The sequence below is a fragment of the Pyxicephalus adspersus genome, chromosome 4 (assembly GCF_032062135.1).
Source record: "Pyxicephalus adspersus chromosome 4, UCB_Pads_2.0, whole genome shotgun sequence".
Classification (NCBI taxonomy): Eukaryota; Metazoa; Chordata; class Amphibia; order Anura; family Pyxicephalidae; genus Pyxicephalus; species Pyxicephalus adspersus.
Window position 1 is genome coordinate 91,049,078 of NC_092861.1, and position 18,610 is coordinate 91,067,687.

At 34.6% G+C, this 18,610-nt stretch overlaps 1 protein-coding gene across 7 annotated transcripts in view; it reads right to left on the bottom strand.

The window, feature by feature from the left end:
• Positions 1–1,370: 1,370 nt before the first annotated feature.
• REPS1 (RALBP1 associated Eps domain containing 1) overlaps positions 1,371–18,610 on the bottom strand; it is a 36,116-nt gene continuing 18,876 nt past the window's right edge. For 2 of the 7 annotated variants that reach the window (XM_072408985.1, XM_072408981.1), the window contains exons 6-20: positions 16,905–17,067; positions 15,258–15,321; positions 14,979–15,133; positions 14,145–14,263; positions 11,299–11,379; positions 8,803–8,890; positions 7,479–7,568; positions 7,292–7,364; positions 5,874–5,992; positions 4,665–4,729; positions 4,391–4,567; positions 3,722–3,811; positions 3,151–3,299; positions 2,879–2,984; positions 1,371–2,441 (exon numbers count right to left, since the gene is read on the bottom strand). In XM_072408985.1, the coding sequence (XP_072265086.1) occupies positions 2,373–2,441; positions 2,879–2,984; positions 3,151–3,299; positions 3,722–3,811; positions 4,391–4,567; positions 4,665–4,729; positions 5,874–5,992; positions 7,292–7,364; positions 7,479–7,568; positions 8,803–8,890; positions 11,299–11,379; positions 14,145–14,263; positions 14,979–15,133; positions 15,258–15,321; positions 16,905–17,067 (1,608 nt within the window). In that variant the 3' untranslated portion in view covers positions 1,371–2,372. The remainder of the gene's footprint in view (positions 2,442–2,878; positions 2,985–3,150; positions 3,300–3,721; positions 3,812–4,390; positions 4,568–4,664; positions 4,730–5,873; positions 5,993–7,291; positions 7,365–7,478; positions 7,569–8,802; positions 8,891–11,298; positions 11,380–14,144; positions 14,264–14,978; positions 15,134–15,257; positions 15,322–16,904; positions 17,068–18,610) is intronic. The other 5 variants (XM_072408983.1, XM_072408984.1, XM_072408982.1 and 2 more) reach the window with 5 other exon arrangements.

Below are 18,610 nucleotides of genomic sequence, written 5' to 3' on the forward strand. Positions count from 1 at the left end.
AGACAAATCATGTTTGATTACCAATCCAGAGTCTATTTATCTCTGAAATATCTCTATTATCTCTAACCTTATCTGTATCTATCTCATTGTTCTCTTTCTTTTTACTTTACTTCTTTACTTTTACTTCTTTAGCTTTCTGTATATCTATTTCCTAAACCTCTATCCCTTAAATTTTTGTAAGTGAATAAAGCTCAAAATCCCTATATTAGCTTTTGTTTCCCCATACACACAAATTTATTGCACATTCTATTCTAAAACAAAGCATGAAGAAAATTGTATCAAATTTGTATTTTTTTCTACAGAAAAGAGAATATTGTTTTTTTTCAAAATAATTGCAGTGTGGGGTTTAGTGAGGTCATTCATTCATTCTGTGAAAAAAACAGGTGTCAATTTTATTTAAGAAAAAAAGGCATCAAATCAATCTCTAATTTTTTTATTCCACTATCTTCTTACCTATTTTGTTTCATGGTGTTAGGGGTATTTTATGAAAAATGTATACACTCAGCATCACTACCCAAGGATTAATAAGGATTGACAGACACAAAAATGTCACATAAATAACTGAAAAGTTACCAAAGCAGAAACAGATGAAGATAGCAGAGATCAGGATTGGTGGGTATTGCAGAGAGGGGAAGTGGCCTTTACAGAGAAGTATAGTGAAATTTTGAAGCCCTAATGACCTCCCGTCCTCAATATTTCGGTGTTCATAGTAGTAAAAGTTCTTTGAAAATTTTAATTATTTGTTCAACACTCTTTGGCTATACCAGGGTAAAAAAAACCTTAATGCTAGAGATACATATAAACAATTTTCTGTATTTAAAAATCTTTGTTTTTAATTAAAAATTAAAAAAAACAATGGAGCTGAATTTGCTGGACAGCAGATTTGGCTTTCACTGAAGGAGATTAAATCATTTTCCAGTAAGGTTGGCCCAAGAATAGACTAGTTTTCACACAGCGAGAGGGCTGACGTTATGCAGGATTGGATTCTGTTCATATAGTATGGATAACTTTGAATATGACACTGAAACATTTTCTGGTTGACAATCTTCCAGATCCATGTGTTTTCAATATAAGGGATGAATCTCCACCAGAGAATAGCAAATGATACATTTACTGCTTTTTTTCAAATGGACACCAAAGTATTGCAGCCAGAGACGGACAGAGGTCATCTTCTAAGTTTAGGAAAAGCAAATGCATCACATGTATTTCCCTCACTAAACATGGTACTTCACTTTTAAAAAAACAGAAAAACAGTTCAAAGTGAAAAGAATAGCTCTATTAAGGCCTAGTTAAACTTCTTTCCTATTTGCTTTTATACTAAAGGTACCCATACCCTAAATTCCTTACATACTGACCCAGAGAGAAAAACACAGAGTAAAATATTGTGCTGTTTTATTGGTGTAAAAATCACACATTGCTAGTTCTGATTCTGCTGAGATACATCCGTGCAGTTTAACATCTAGGATCCCACAGCCAGAATAAGCTATTAAATACAATAACTGCTGTTAGTCAGCTTCCAATGCAAATTTACATATGAGATCAAAAGGTGTTTATCATACAATATAGAACAAAACTATTACAGTACATCAACCTGAAGAGTAGTATACACTCAGGGAGATTTCTGTTATTAGTAAAGCCTTTCTATAGGTCAGAGGAGTAAGGCCTTCAGGCAAGGTGGAAAATAAACCCAGACATTTTAACACATCGCTTTGGAAAGAATTACTGCCCTGATTATTATTGACAGTGAAGGGTAAAAACACTTCTCTATAGCCAGTGGATGAAAAACTTTCTGAAGTTAATAAACGGCTCAAACGTGCAAATACTCAAGAATATAGTTTAGTAATTTATCGATAAGCTTATGGCAGTGATTGTCAATCACCATTATACATATTTTTTATTGAATGGCTACAGTGCCGTTGGGTACTTTCCTGAATTGCGGCTTTCATATACTAAGAAAACAAAAAGCATGGTCATGTACAAAAGATGTATATCATGATTGTGAAATTAGGCCAAGTAGTGCAAAAAATGTTCTGTAGCCCACAGAGGTTTCATCTATTTTGGTTAGTCCAACTTGAAAGTAGACTTCTTAAAGCTAAACATATGATTGGTTGCTGTGGGTTACATCACATTACTCTTTGCACTTTCATTAAACAAGCCTTGGAGTATCCATTCATGAAAAGTAGGCATGTCCATGCTTACAAAATAGCAAGTTTTTAGGGAAAAAGGAGGGAATTTATAGAGAATGGCTAGTGCAAGGTTATATGAATATGGAAGGAAAACAGAGGCACATCATTGTAACGTTGGAACACGCTGAGCTGGAAATCCGGGTTTAGTTTAGGGAAGGCCTTTCTTCACAGATAACAGTAGTTGCTTTAAAGGTGAGAAAATGGTCGTAGCTGTTCCAGTTGAACTTCTAAAGATATCCTTTCTTCAAGAACATCCTAAAAAATGAATAAAAAGAATTTTGAGATCACAGCTACTGAGAAGTTTTCCTGCACTAAACTGTTTGGGTGAAGACTGCTGTACAAATTACACTTTTTTATTATTCAAAATGTTGCTTTAAATCACCATTCAAATCCACACAATCTCTGCCACATCTCAATGTTTTTGAAATAACCAAACTACTGTAATTTCTTGGACGTCGGACTTATCGTAATTGACTAATTACAATTAGTCAAAAAAAAAAAAAAAAAAAAAAAGACAAGCAATGTTCCCACAGACTTATTGGCCTAACTGCTGTCTTTTGAGAAATCACCATGAAAAACCAGGAGCCTGCCAGGTAAACAATATTGTAAATAAGTGTAAGGTGTTTCCTGTAATTATAATTTGATCATCTGCTGTTCTTACAAAGATTTGTAAAACCAATGTTCACGTTCACCTTTAACTGTTGTTGTAATTCACTGTTTAGCCGTGCAAGAACTGTATTTGTTTCTTTATTGCGTCGAATAGAAGCCTGAATGGCTTTCTTGTCTTTCCCAGCAGACCTGAAAAAAAAAAGAAATAATATTTTACATATATATTAGTTGACATGGTAATAAAATAATTGGCTCTACTTAATGGAAACTTGTTCAAGAAAACAGTTATAATATCGACTATCCCACCTAAACAGGCTGAATTGTGTGTTTAGGAGAAACTAATATTTGGCAATACCTGGGTATAGAAGGTTGGGATGCCAAGACAGCAGCAATTGTGTTTTGCTTCTGATTGGAGTCTTCAGCTTCAGGTCGAAGCTCATCTTCTGATTTTAACCGTCTGCGGACAGGCTTGGGAGGTGGGGCAAGTGGTGCTCCAACCTTTCCCTAAGGGATCATTTGGTAAAAGCATAGTATTAAAAAAAAAAAAAAAAAAAACACAAACTTCTACCTCCCACCCTGAAAGGAAAAACCTTTTTTGTTTTCAATAGAGTAGGCAAAGGTTGGTATTCCTGTCACATTTTTAAGCCATTAGACTAACCCCTCATATAAGTCATGTTTATTGTCTGCTATCGCCAAGAATTAATTTTTTTATTGCTACCAGCAATGGTTAGTTTTTATTCCAATGGTTACCACTAGTGGTTTTGACAACTACCTAGGAGGGTACACATTGGAGGAATAAAGGAAAGTTTCTCAAATAGGAAGGGGGTGATATCCAAAATGGGAGAAAAAGGGCCTGGTTTTAGATACATAATTTAAAATGATATCACAGTCACCATTTCATACTATCTGTAATCAATATCACATACAGGATTTGCAGCAGCTGCAGCAACTTGCTTATCTTCAACCCGTCCATTGAGTTTGGCAGCGCGAATACCATCAGGAGGCGGCTTTTCAACCTACAGAGGTTAAGTACAATATTATATGACAGACTTTGGGACTAAATACAATCAAACGTATAATAAATCTCTCTGGATGACTATTGTAAAAATGGCTATAAAGGTAAAACGAATTGTTTAAATATTTTATTGACAGCGCACGTGTGTTTTTGAGGTATGCTTGAATGCCAGTCACAATAAATGGCATTGCAGCAGCACACGCAACATGTGTTGCAGCAGTACTGGAGTTAACAGGCCCATAAAATGGATCAGAGATTACGAAAGCAAAAACTGCTGAACATTCCAAAGAATGCAAATTGTCTTGATATAAAACTGTTCTCTGGTTTAATAGTTTCAAGTTACACACCTGAAACAAGAATGCAGGTCACTGTAACAAGCTGTATGACAATTAGCTGAACACACAAGCTGTATACTCTTTCTGGGTCCTTGATTCAAAAGGAATTGCATGCAAAGGTTTAAAACACCGACCAGGCAAGCTGTATATTTTACAATCAGGTCAGAAAAAGCAGCTTACATCAAGAAAAGGAGGCAAAAAACAAACTATTCTCAATTTTATTTGTATAACAGTCAAAAACCAACCTGGACAGCTTCAGCATGTTTCTCAGAGTCCTCTGCTTGTTGCTCACAGGATGCAAATGCATTAAACTGGCTAAAGTCTGCAAAATTTGGCTGTTCTGGAATTTGCTGGGGGGAAGTACTAGGGAGAGATACAAGACCCTCTGCTTCAATAGAGCGGTGCACATGCGTCCCTGAAGTCTAGAAACAAAAAACATGAGACACTTTAGTAGTAAATGATTGTTGATGTTGCCACACACAAACATGATCACTAGTAAGCAATGCAGTATCACTGTACCTGTGTGGGCAGCGGGCGAGGAGGAACAGCAGGAGGGTGGGTGACTGCTGCTGCTTGCGACTGTCCTATTATTACAAAAGGCATTATTAACTAACATAGTATTTACTTATACCAGGAAGCCAATAATTTATGGTAAGTTATATATAACAAAAGCTTTTTATTTTTTACTGTCAAACTGCTGGTATTAAATAGAGAATACAACCATACCATTATTGAAAAAATACTAAACGAACTAAAGTAACTACAGTAATTATTAAGATCTCTGACCTGTCAAAATACAAACAAAAGCCCTTGTTTATGTCAACATGCTATGGGTAAAAGTGTTTACTGTTTCCATATGTTACCTGTAAATTTGTAATAGAGACATTCAATGCAAATATTAAAAACAGTGAACTATATATTCAGACCACTGAAATGCATTCCTATTGCAGAATTCCAGAGCATCTCATTCAAAATGATATAAACGCTAAAGCAAAAACATTCAATACAGTTTGATTTGTGTACTGTAACATAAGTATAAGGATTTTATTGTGACTTTTGGCGGATGTTGGCTAGAACCCTTGTCTGATTTTTTTTCTCCTATCTGATAAAACAGTTATCAGCAAGACAAAGTGAGGGGAAATGTAATTGAGCCCCAGAGAGGATTAACATTTTGTAATAAGTTCTAATCTCTGATCTAAACTTGAAAAAAAAGTTTTTAACTCAACATACACTAACTTCGACATATATAAGTATTCAGAATGTCAAGTCATGAACACCGTAGTATAGTTAACACCATATAGCTACATAACAGAAATTTCTCAGTCATTAGAGCACTTGCAACAACAGCGTTACATTTTTTTTTAGGACATGTTTTTGTTAAAGTTTGTTCTTAAAATGTACCTGTAAATAAAGGATCAAAATTATATTGATGCATACTAATATCTAATAGGGCTCTCTGCCTGCATTTGTGGCTCTGGTACCTACAATCCCAATAGACAATTTTGTAAAAGTTTCCAAACGATTTACCATTAAATATGAAAACTGATGATAATGGCCAGGACAGGTTATATTGCTGCAGTGGTACTTTAAAGCAGAAGGGGATCAATGAAAAACTTGTGATATAAAAGTACCCAAGCTGCCTTTAAAAAAAAAAAAAAAAAAAAAAAGGACTCTTCGTATACATTTTAGAAATGTATGTTAGTTGATTTTAAAGAACACTCTTCTCACCTGCTGTGCTTGCAAATGTTCTGTTCATATCTAAGGATGAGGAGCGTGAATGTGAAGCATGAGGTCTTGGTGGCGGAGGTGGTGGTGCTGCATTGTCTGGAGATGTACTTGAATGGGACCTGTAAAATATAAACAAAACAATACTATTTATTAGGATAAAAAGCTTATTTGAAAATAAATAACTCACCATTCAAATAATTTCTTCAGTTTTTACCAGTGCATTAAAATCTGTAGAACTGAAGGTGGGCCGACACATTTATAAACTGCATCCAATTCTGTATCTCATAATCATCTAGTTAACTACAAAGCAGGTGAAGCAGCCTTTAGAAGAGCCAAGTTGTCAGGGAAACAAGTGTATGATAGGGCGTTGGTTGAAAATCAGGTAGGACACAGGTACAGGAATCATTTCAACATCTGATTCTGTGGCAACACCTATGTTTACTGACTACAAATGAAAGATTTTTGTTTTTTATTCTTCCTAAATGAAAATAAACTGTTGGGGGGACCCAATTACATGTAAATTCACAAAAACCCATTACATGCATTGATTACACATTGTTAAAAGACCAAGAAAGAATACTAGCCAAAGCCAAGACATAAAATAGATGACTCATTCCTATGCTTTTAACATTATTAATGCATCAGTATTTAAGATTGAGACTAACTAAACAGAAATCTAAAAAAATTATGATTTCTAAAACATGTCCACTTATTTTGCTTATTATCCAGTGCTGCAATCATTAGGAATAATTACTGCTTCTAATGAAGCGTCTGTTGTGTGTATGATCAGAACAATGCTTATCTGAACCCTGATTAGCTGGGCCTAATAACCTCTTTTGCTGCACAGTGCTACATTCACATTAAAATTCTAATTAACATTTCAGGAGGTAAAATATTAGAAGATACAAGGTGTAAACAGACAGATGAATGGTTCGTCTTTAAGATGTAAGGCATTACTTCTTCCAAAACACAGAGTTCATTTGTCCTCTTGTCTTTATTCTAGCTATGAACAAGAAGTACTGTTGTGAGCAGAAAAGATATTTTACTTGTTTAGGATTTTTTCTAGCTTTTCACAAAAAGTCATGGATTTAAAATTGTTTTCATTATCTACAAACATGCAGCAAGTTAAATGACTTGGTAGTGGGGATTATAGGGATTATAAATTGCTTGATAGTTTGTACAAAAAAAAAATAAAATAAATAAAATAAAAAAAACACACAACATGAAAGGCTGGACTAGAGTGTTTATTGTTAAATATAGAGAAAAACATTCAAAAAAGGAGTTTATCAGGACAGAATTTTCTTGAAAAACAATGTACCGCTTTTAGACATATAACTCCGGAGAGAAATTAACTGCCCAGGAGGTAAATAACTTTAATTACAGTAGGAGGTAAAACGCGCTAACCCTTTTGTACCTACCTCTGTCTAGTGACCACATTCCCAATCTCTTCAGGGTCAGAGTTAAAGGAATCAGAACTGCTATATCCATCAGCTGCAAAATGTGGAGATAAAATCAAAAAAATATTTAATGCCTAGTAATGTTGTGCATTGGGTCACGAAATACGTATATATATATATAATAAAATGTTTATGTGCTTTCACTTACAAGCAGGGTTACCAGAAACAAATTTCACAGAGCTCTCTTCTGGAAGTTCTTGTGGCTTTATGTGCAAAGGACTTGTAGGATTAGTTGAATCTAAGCGGGGGAAAATGTGAATATATAAAATTTACATTCTAAATTTGTATACATAAGCTGCAACCATTATAGTATTATCCTATAGTACAAGAGAAGGAACAAAACAAAGGCTATTGCACGCACACATTTTTTTCCCCAAATGCACAGTGAATATGTCAACTACCTTACTACTGACCTTCACATGCTCTGTGCACACTACAGTCAATCACCACATGACATATCAGGCTGGGCATTAAACTAGATTTCAGGAAACGTATTTTTTTCACTGTACTTTTTGTGCAGTACATAAAAAGACAAGATGTAAGTAAAGTGTATTGTATGAAAGTAAGTGAATTCATTTCCAAATATATGTGCTGGATGTTCCAAGATGGATGCTTAGATAATTTAGTATTGATACCAGTTTGCGGAGGTGCCTTAATTTGACAGTAACACTCCACATGTGTTTGCAAATTGCTTATGACAAAAGTTTGTCTCTTTTTTATAATAGTATTCATTAGCCTTAAGCTCCCAAATTTTATTTGGCCATGCAAGCCACAAATGTATCAGAGTAGGACTGAAGCCATACTCTTGGGAATGGAACAGTGTGGAAAGTTATTGGCGTCTCTGTCCCAGCTGGCAAAATTCATTATGAGGACAATAAAGAGCAGAAGCTCTGTAATTGTTGATAACGATCATTCAAGTGACAGTAGAACAAGCCAACACTGTACATAATACAGTGTTCTGTTTCTGTTATATAGAGAAGAAAGGGTAAAGGTAAGCAGTACATCCCACTGTGCCCCCCACATTAAGAAACAGTGGTTACTACTCCTGTTTGTATTACTGTTCCCCCTGCTGGATCATTAAAGATTGTCTGGAGACAAATGTTAGATTTTTGCCCAAGACAATCACAAATGTTCATCTTGGAGAAGTGAAATAAAGCATATGCATGCGGCTTGAATTTTCCCTCATCAGGGACACCACAAGAGAGAGTGACTATGGTTCTAAAGTTGCAATGATTCCGAAAAAAAAACTACTCATGTAAACATGTACTGGAATAACATTAAAATGCCTTGAAAAAGATTAATTGCTTATTGGTATTGAATTATAGCTTGAAATCTGACAGTTTATTAACCAAGCAATTTAGCAACTCAAAAAGTAAATTTAGACATCAATTGGTCAATAGGTCAATTGTTCACTTAAAGGAAAGCACATTATACTTAAATATGAAGACACCATTGAAGCATAAATCACTAACCGCTTCCAGTTCTTTTTAGCTCCATTTCCTGCATGTGAATTTTACTTGGAGTCATTCTAATTGGGACCGGGTGAACTATAGCTGTATCCTGAAAAAAAAAAAATATTTATATTATTTGAAAGATCACATCAAATAAATATGAAAAGTAATTTTAATTGGTTTAGAGGGCAAGTAAAACATGTATGCTCTTTATGTAATCAAGACCAAACAATAATCTGTGTAAACTTCTTAAATTATAATCAGGAGCATCATTTCTTTACTCTTTTCAGAATTCAGACATACGTTGAGGCAGCAGTGTGCGTACCACTTTCTCATGCCCGACCTGACCATCAGGAATGATTGGAGGTGGTAGTAAGCTGTACAGTACTGCCCTCTGTAACATGTCAAAATGCTTGTTCATTAAAACCTGCACAGGGTTGGGGTGGCCGTGTAGCTGGCAAGGTGCCAACCTCCAGAACCTACCTGGGATTTTATTTGTCACAAACATAGCTTAATACTTCACAATGGTCCTTCCACTATTTTACAACTAAAGCTAAGCAAAAATCAAGTTATAAAATAACAAAAAATAATAGCTGCACCGAGTGCTGTTCCATCTACATGTATGAATCTGTTATGCCAGCAGTACGAACTCTAAAGTGACCTGGAGGCCACCCTGTTTTCATTTGTGACTCTACAGCAAACATTTTAGAGGTGTTTTCCCTATGGAAAATATTTTACATTTTCCTGCTTGTTTGCAAAACCTGCCAGGAAAAACAAAGTTGATGTTATGTGTTCCCAAATAATGACTGCCCATCTTTCCGCAGTCAAATATTTTCAGCATATAAATATATATGATTATAAGACTCACTAAGAAGCAAGTGAAATATTGTGTTATCCTTGTATTGTATGGTTAGTAATATTTTCTTCCTGTATATTTGTTCTCCTTTGCAAAAAAAAAAATCAGTATTTTATGGGGCCTATTTTAACAGTGGCAAACTTAATAAGTTGCAGTCAGAAAAACAAATTCTCCTTATTTGTTGCATAACAAGCAGTAGCAAATTAGATCTCTGACAACTGCTTATTATCCTTTTAAAAATGGCGACATAGCTGGAAAAAATGGTACTTGGTACTCAATTCAAGTAAACATTGTGAATTGTAAGTTTTCCGATTGTCAATTTAGGGAGATAAGGTTAAGGTGATCAGTGCCCTTTTTATTTATTTAATCAGAGTACATATTAACAAATTACTAGTGGGGTCAACAACCTTGTTTTACCAACTTTTTTCCTACTAACAAAAGAGCTCAATCATGAGCAGTGTGTAGAAGGGAAAATACATATTAAGGCAGTGTGATAAAGGATCTTTTTATACATAAATTTATCCTAAAGGTTCTATTAAATCCCATGCAGAATAAAAACACACACATACATACCTACAAGGAGATTGTGCTTTGCATCTTTACTTTTATTAACTTTCTGCAATACTATTCACATTTATATTTCCCATGTAGGTTTAAATGTGGTAGCTGTAGGAAACCTCTTAGAACTGGCTTTGTGTGTTGCAGAATCACAACCTGCAGATGTCCTGCCAGATCACCCAGGACAAAAGAACAAAATGGACTAGGGAAGATTGGTGCATTACAGAAAAGTGTACACACACACACACTCACTAAACTTCATCCAAGCAGACCATTGATTTCTGCTGTTAAGCAATTATTTTTAAAAACTCCATAAATTGGTACACAAAAACAATTATTTTATTTTCATGTAACCTCAGTTGCCTACACATAATTGTAGAATAGTGTGTGGTGGATATCTCCATATTTTGATTGTGCCTAACTCTGGTTTAAATACTGGTAAACAAATAAAAGACTGAGAAAGATAGATAATAAACTGTAGAGATCATAAGGGAATATTATGACTTATGGGTAAAAAGGATATAATTCTTTTATAATTTTGTATGTAAACTTGTACTACATAATATATTTTCTATATTTGTGCCCAAAACTCTATCTTTATCTGTCTTTTTTTTAATTACCACTACACATAATTTTTACCTAATATGCAAGTGTTATATTAAGTTTGCATAAGGTAGAACCAACCTTGCAAGATTTGGATTCTGTATGATCAATAAACACCACGAGATTGAAAATAGTAAAATTGGAATCATATCTAGCTAGGTTTTTCTACACACAACTCTAGTATTTTGATTTGAGAACATTTTATGGCAAATTTTACATTCATACAAGGAACAGATTAATCACAGTGTTTGGGCTCTTACAGTGATGCAAAACATTGTCTTGAACATATTCTGATCCAAAGACTGATGACATAGCCAGCTTTGTATTGATCAAAATAGTAAAATGGGAAAGACTGAATTAACCTTCATCAGACGGAAGATTATAAAACTAAGGGTTTCCTGCCTTTGGAAGCAGTCATTAAACCATGCAGAAAAGAATTACAGAAAACAGTGTTAATACAATGATTAATTTCAAACAAGCAAGCTACGTGATTGACTTACAGGATCAGCTGGTGCAATGTTAGAATCAAATTGGGTCAGAGTTTGTGAGCTTGAAGAGCGTTCGCTAAATGTCTCCCACTGCTGAACAGACAGAGGAGACACAAGTCAGCATGATAAAAAAAGAGAGGAAAAAGATCCAAGCAGAAGTAAACCCACACTAAAATTGCAATGAAAGCACCACCAGTTTTTATGGGAGTAAAAGGTCCATAATAGCAATTATGTCAAATGAGAAAACTGTAATTTGTCATTTTCTGTTCTTTGAGATTTTAACCCAATTTCATCCCTTTAAAAAATGGCCAACACTTGTCATTGCAACCCGCAGAATAGAAATTAAATTGGCTGATACTTTATTTAACAAGACAGATAAAAAAGACTGAGAAATAAATTAAAATGTAAAGTACCATTTATTAAGCGCACTTTCCATAATACATTGCTCTTCCAATAAATCTGAGAGACTCAGCCTTCCCAGGCAAGAAGTCAGAACAGGATTTCTAAATCATGCAATAAAGATGCTCTAGGGCTCATTTCCACAACATACACGGCCTAATCCACGTTATGTCAACGTGAGCCGCCATGCATTGTGTTGCTGAAAGAATAGACCCTAATGACAAACTGCAGATCAATGCTCCCAAATGCAGCAATAGCACTGCAAATGTTGGTAAGAGTCAATGGAACTTTCTGATGCTCATGTATTTTGCTTACTATGCAAAATGCATGACAACACATCTGGTGGAAGCAAGCCCTCTAACATGGCTGTACATGAAATATACAAGTACATAGTTAACCCAAAACACATGCTTTTGACTTAACATAGTAATGATTTACAGATAAACACATTAGACAGTCTCTAAACTAGCTATGTATAAATAATGCTGCACTCACAAGCTAGGAAACACTGCAGATCAGGCATACTAAAAGCAGAAAAACTTCGTACTGGGGAATGAATATTCCAAGCAATCATACTGTTGTATTGTGTATGCATACAAATGGCTTCAGAAAGTATTCAGACCCCCTTAGCTTTTTTTTTCTTCCCTTTCTTTAACTTTTTTGTTCTTTTTTCTCGTTAATCTACACTACGTACCACATATTGACAAAATTAATACAGAATTTTACACAATTTTATAAATTAAAAAAAAACTGAAATATCACATTCACATGAGTATTCAGACCTTTGGAAGAACACTTGAGATTTAGCTCAGGTGCCTCCCATTATTCTCGATGGCTGATAAGCTGTTTCTGCACCTTGATTGGAGTCCTCCTGTGTTAAAAAATTGATTGGACATGATTTGGAGAGGCACTCACCTCTCTATAGGCATATATGCATGGTATGGGATATTTCAGTTTTTACTTTTTAATACATTTACAAAACTGGAGCGTAGATTTAACGAAAGGCAAAAAAGAATTTGAACGATTGTGGCATCAGGCTGCAACCTAACCTGAATGGGATCTGAATACTTTCTGAAACCACTGTATGTACTGTACATATATAAAACTTATTTATTTTATATTATATTTCTGAGAATTTCATACAGCTGTGTAGGTTACACTACATGTATAAGAAAACAGAAAAAAAATCATCAGATATCCCAATAAAGATTTATTGTTAAGAAAAAAGGTAATTATTAAAAATTTTAACTCATTCTTGGATGATCGGGGGTATTCCAAGCTGTGTGTTAAATATGCGATATTACTTTAAAATGTGTTTTTTTTTTTTCCTTGCTGCATCAATTATGTGGAGGGACTAAAATGGTAAACCTACATCTTACAGGTCTGATCAACAATGAGCTGGTAATAAATAAAAAAAAACCCAAGGGAAAAACTGCACTGCATAGCTTGCATGATCACAATCCAAAGAAAGCCCAGAATTATTTCATGATGCTCAGATTAGGGAATCACCACAAATATCACTAAAGGGAGGAAATAAATGTAAATAAGAAAAACTACCAGGTATTGTTTCCTGTAACTTCCTCACAATGAGGCTGGTGCTGAACAACTGGAAATTAACTACATTAGGTACACTGTAATATAAAATTTACACTGAATATTACACCTTGCAAAAAAAGAAAACAAGCACACAACTTAAATGTACCTCATGCAGACCTTGAGCTGTTTTTCATGTTTCAAATTCTACACTTTTTTATTTATTTATTTTTTTTAGCACTGTCGAAATATATGGTCCTCAAATTACTGGTCTACAGAAAGATAGGGTTATAGAAATTAGCATACAAACCATGACACACAAAAAAAATCTGTTTATATAAAAAAAAAAAAAAAGATTTCCCCATAACCTTGGCAGTGCAGTAATAAGTTGTTGTTACACTAAATTTTCACAGCTGCTATCCAGGAATCACTAGAGAATGTTAATATGAAACAAGAAGAAATAAAGAGTTTACAACTGTCTATTCACAGGTACTATTAGATGGGATAGCATAAAGAACAGCAAGGGTCACATTGAAGCAACGCTATCATAAAGGAGGTATGGTGTCTGCCATTGCACACATCCTTTCTGGATGACTCAATCTCTACATTTGACCTAGGTTATCAACTTAAAAGTACTGAAGTCAAAGTACCAAAGTAACAGCAAAAGAACTAGTATTCTAAGGCAACTTTTTTAATGGGATTAATCTCACGGAAAAGTTTCCTATTAAGCCAGTCTTCACTAGGCTAAATAGGGTTCACTTGGGGAGGATAAAAAATAAAATAAAATAAAATAAAAATAGATAAAAATAAAATGTAGTAAAAAAAAATTATTACAGCAGTCAAAAATGTTACTGAGGGTTGTCTTTCAAATAATAAGCAGAAAAATTATTTGTGAAGGGGAGTGGAGTCACATTAAAGCCTCTTACCTCACTACTTTGGTTCATCTCAGGCCATGTCTGATTTAAGGATGGCATTGAAGGAGATTTACTAGGAGGAGGTTCTGCAGGAGAACTTGTAAATCCCACATCACTGGACTGATCTCCTGCTAAAAAATAAATAAAATCACTTATCTGAATATTTCTTTTTGGAAATGTTTTTAAAATACATTGTGAGCGTTCTCTTTTAGATTTATTAAAAACTGCAACTACAACTCCTATTCTTTCTTCATTTCCTTACAGCAGAACTTGTAAAAAATGTATTTATTACATGAAAAGGATATCACTACCCATTTATATATTGGTAAAAACATTAACATCCTTTAGTAAAGCCTGAGCACATTTCACTTTAACATCTGTGCATACGGAAAACTCCTATTGGAATTTCCATACACTACACAATTTGGACATTTAAACAAAGCTTCATACCACCCTCTACAACATACAAAAAACCTTAGCTGTCAACTTAAGTTATACTTAAGTTATCACACTGCTAATTAAACTGCTTGCCTGGTTGGTGGGTAATAGGTGCAATTCTGCTGTCCAGCAGGAAAAGCAGTTAACAAAGGGGGATAAAAACATGTAAATATGCATGTATTAAAGAGACTTTAACAAGTTATTAAAAAAGAAGCCATTAAAACTTTACCTTCATGCAATTCTGAAAAGATCATTCATTGTTATAGATAATTTTGATATAATTTTTTAATAACTTAAACAGCCTATTAAAGTTAATTTCAGTAGACTTCTTTAACACTAAGCCAACATAAAAAAAACTAAAAATTAAAAAAGTTCAAACTAATGTCTGACATAGAAAGATGATTTTACCTGCAGAGTCATCCAAATCTATAAGTTTAGGCATTAAACTTTCAGGCAGTTTTTCTGGCAAGTCATATCCATTTTTTCTAGCCACTACAAGATGGAAAGCAGCACAAAATTCATCCAAAGTCAACGCCCCATCCTTGTCAAAATCTGACAATTCCCTGAAGAAAAAAAAAAAAAAAAAAAAAAAAAAAAAAAGAGAAATATTTTCCAAAATGATTAAAAAAAAAAAAAAAAAACTTTTAAAAATGTTTAAACAGAAAAAAACAAACAAAAAAAACTCACCATATATGAGAAAGCTCTGGAATAGGCAGTTTAGATTTTGTAAAGAATTCTTTTGCAGCAGATCCTAGAATTGAAAACATGCAGGGTTTCTAGCTATGTACCACATATAGAACATTACTAAAAACAGATATAAATATATCTAAGGGAAAAAAAACTAGATTGCATTAAGCACTTCACTGATCAATAGCCATAAAAAATTGTATTTCTATGTCATATTATATGGATATTCTTTCCCAGAATGTGACTGAGTATTGACATTATGACTTTAAGGGCGGGGGTGTAGGTATTGATGTGACATAAGTAGTGCATTGTTGTTTGACGTTGAAAAAACATGCTACAATTTGCCAACAGTCTGTCATGTTATATTGTTGGATAATTGTTGATAAAGGTACAAGATTAACTTTACAATCTGTTAACACCTAGTAAAAAATGTTCCAAATTTATCTAATACCCATCATGTAACTTCATCCAAACTAAATGGATGAAATAAAATGCAATGAATAGCTTCATCAGCTTTCTTGTGAACTAAAGTGTTAAATCTTAAATCTGCTGCTAACCATTTCTGTTGTGTGCTTTCCTTCCCCATCTGGTCATTGATTTCCATTCAATTCTTCAATTGAATCTCCCCTCAGCTTCCTTTTTAGAGGTGGCCGGTCATAACCATTTTTTTGTACAGTCTCTCTCTGTACAAATGTAGGACACAGTGTACAGGTTGACAATCGAAAATCTGGATCCTTCAGTTTCCCAGCATGAATTTCGGATCACAATAAAATACAGGGACCTGCAGTACACTGTTTGGCCACTAATGTTTTCATGGCGCTGTTCTGCAGAAACAGCTGTTAGGTCTTGCTTTCTAAACTAAATACACATTGAGACGTCCCTGCTGCCTGCTCCCTGGACCTGTGCCAGATCTCCGCAGTGCTGCGGGAGGAACACTGGCCTGTGTGTGGAAGTATAAAAAAAAAACCCCCCAGAATTTTAAAAAATCCGACACTCCTCAGGTCCGGAGGTTGCTGGATTTTTGAATGTTAACCTGTAGTTGAAAGTTGAATTTCAACAGTAGATAGTGCAATGGGGATTGTCATCCTATGTTGGCTCATGTGCAGTACAGCAAAAAAAAACACACAGCTGGCTGCACTTTTTTTATCGGTGCGAGCGTTAGGTTCCCAACAAACATGTGGTCAGAGGTTTAGGAAAAATCTGCCAGGGGACAAAGAGTGAAGGAACCCCTCTGGAAAGTAACACAGGATATTAAAATAAAGTTTAGAATAAAGGTAATTTATTGTGGTCTGACGCACGATGTGATAAATATACATTTTTAACAAGAGTTTAATACTACTCTAGGCTATGTACAGTAGCTAAATTTTCATTTCCAATCTCCAAAAATTTCAAAGCTATCTATTCTAAAAAGATATATATTTCCCAGTTCACTGAAAAATGTTCTGAACAGTGACGACAATCTGCCTGTTGCCAGACACTGACGCCTCTCCCTCTCTTGGTACTATGTACTAAATTGCGTGGGAGGGATGGCTTTTAAATTACAGGCAAAACCCGCTATGGACCTTTTAATTGAAGTAAAAAGGTCCATAATAAGACAGGACACAGAAAAATACAGAGGAAGCAGTAAGGAGGTACATAAATTCCTACCTGGTATAAATCCATTGAGGTCAGGCTGAATGTTTTTGAATTGATTTACATAGTACTGCCTCTGTTCATCAGTGATCTTCCATGGATCATCATAACTACTGGATTGTCTACGGATTTCATTTGCAGTGGTGGCAGATGCCACGGTGCGCACAGTTGTCTGGTCCTGGAATTAGAAATTAATGTTTTCCTCAATCCAAGCCACCCCATGCAGTCCAATTATAAAGTAAGTATATCCTGTAAATGAAATGCTCTGGAAGAGAACCTCTGGCAAAGAATATTATTACTATTAATTCACAATGCTTTAAACAACAATATTGAGAACTTTTACCAAACACTGTTCTTAAGATCCACCCATCTACAGATAAAGCTTAACAAACAAAAAAGTTTCACTTGCCAAGGATTTTTCAATATATTTAGTGTATTTCAGGTCTGCTGAATCCAGAAATGACATCAGTTTCATTGAATTGGCTCTAGTCTTGTGATACAGGAATCAGAATGGACAATTTTACCAACAACAAATGTTAACACATCATATTATTATCAATCTTTATTTACATCAATGTTTTGCATTTTGCATTATATTAAATGTAGCGCTAATTCAAGAAATTTTCATTTGCCTTCTTTTTATTCATACAGTTTTTTTTTGTTTTTTTTTACAGAAATATGAGTTCAAGAAGTTGTTTAAATGACCCTAATGTATTTTGCTACATTTGTGGTGAATATTCTCAGCAAAAAGAGAGAAGAAACATTACAGAATTTGTTATGATCATAATCATCACACCTGATTTGGAATCAGCAAGAGGGCCTGTGTCGCATGGTCCTGACGCTCCCATACCAGTGTTCAGTACACCTCGATATTCCTGTATCCGACATGGAGGATATACTGGGTTTGGAGTGTAATCCAGGAGTAAGCAGTGAAAGTGAATATGAAGGAAGTGTTTCATCAAACCAGCAGTTCTCCCAAGAAGAGCTTAATGATTTGATATGTGACCTAAGTCTGTCAAAACAAGCATCTGAACTTTTAGCATCCAGGCTAAAAGAAAAGATACAGACTGGAAGAGAGATGACAATCCTACCATATTTCAGTGAAGATGGAGACTTTGTGTACTGCTGTAACATCCCTGGACTACTAGCTCATATGGGAGTACCAGAATACCGAGCAGAAGACTTTTTCATTAGACATTCCACTCAAAGTTTGAAATCTGTTTTACTGCATATTGGCAACTGCTATGCATCAATTCCAACTGGTCACTCAACAAAACTTAAAGAAGAATATGAAAATATTAAAATGGTCTTACAAAAGCTTTGCTATCATGAACACCAATGGTCTAAATGTGTTAATTTAAAAATAGTGAACTACCTACTTGGACATCAAAGTGGATACACAAAGTACCCATGTTTCATCTGCTTGTGGGATAGTAGAGCAAAGAATGATCACTGGAAAATGTGACATGGCCTCCAAGGGAAAACTTGAAAAAAGGTTCAGTGAACATCATTAACGAGCCAATGGTTGACAAAGAAAAAAAATCATTCTCCCTCCACTACACATAAAGTTGGGATTAATGAAGCTATTTGTTAGCGCTCTGAACAAGGACAGTGATTGCTTCAAATATATTTGTAGATTCTTCCCTGGATTGAGTACTGAAAAATTAAAAGCAAGAATCTTTGATGGACCCCAGCTACGGAAACTGATAAATAATTAAAAT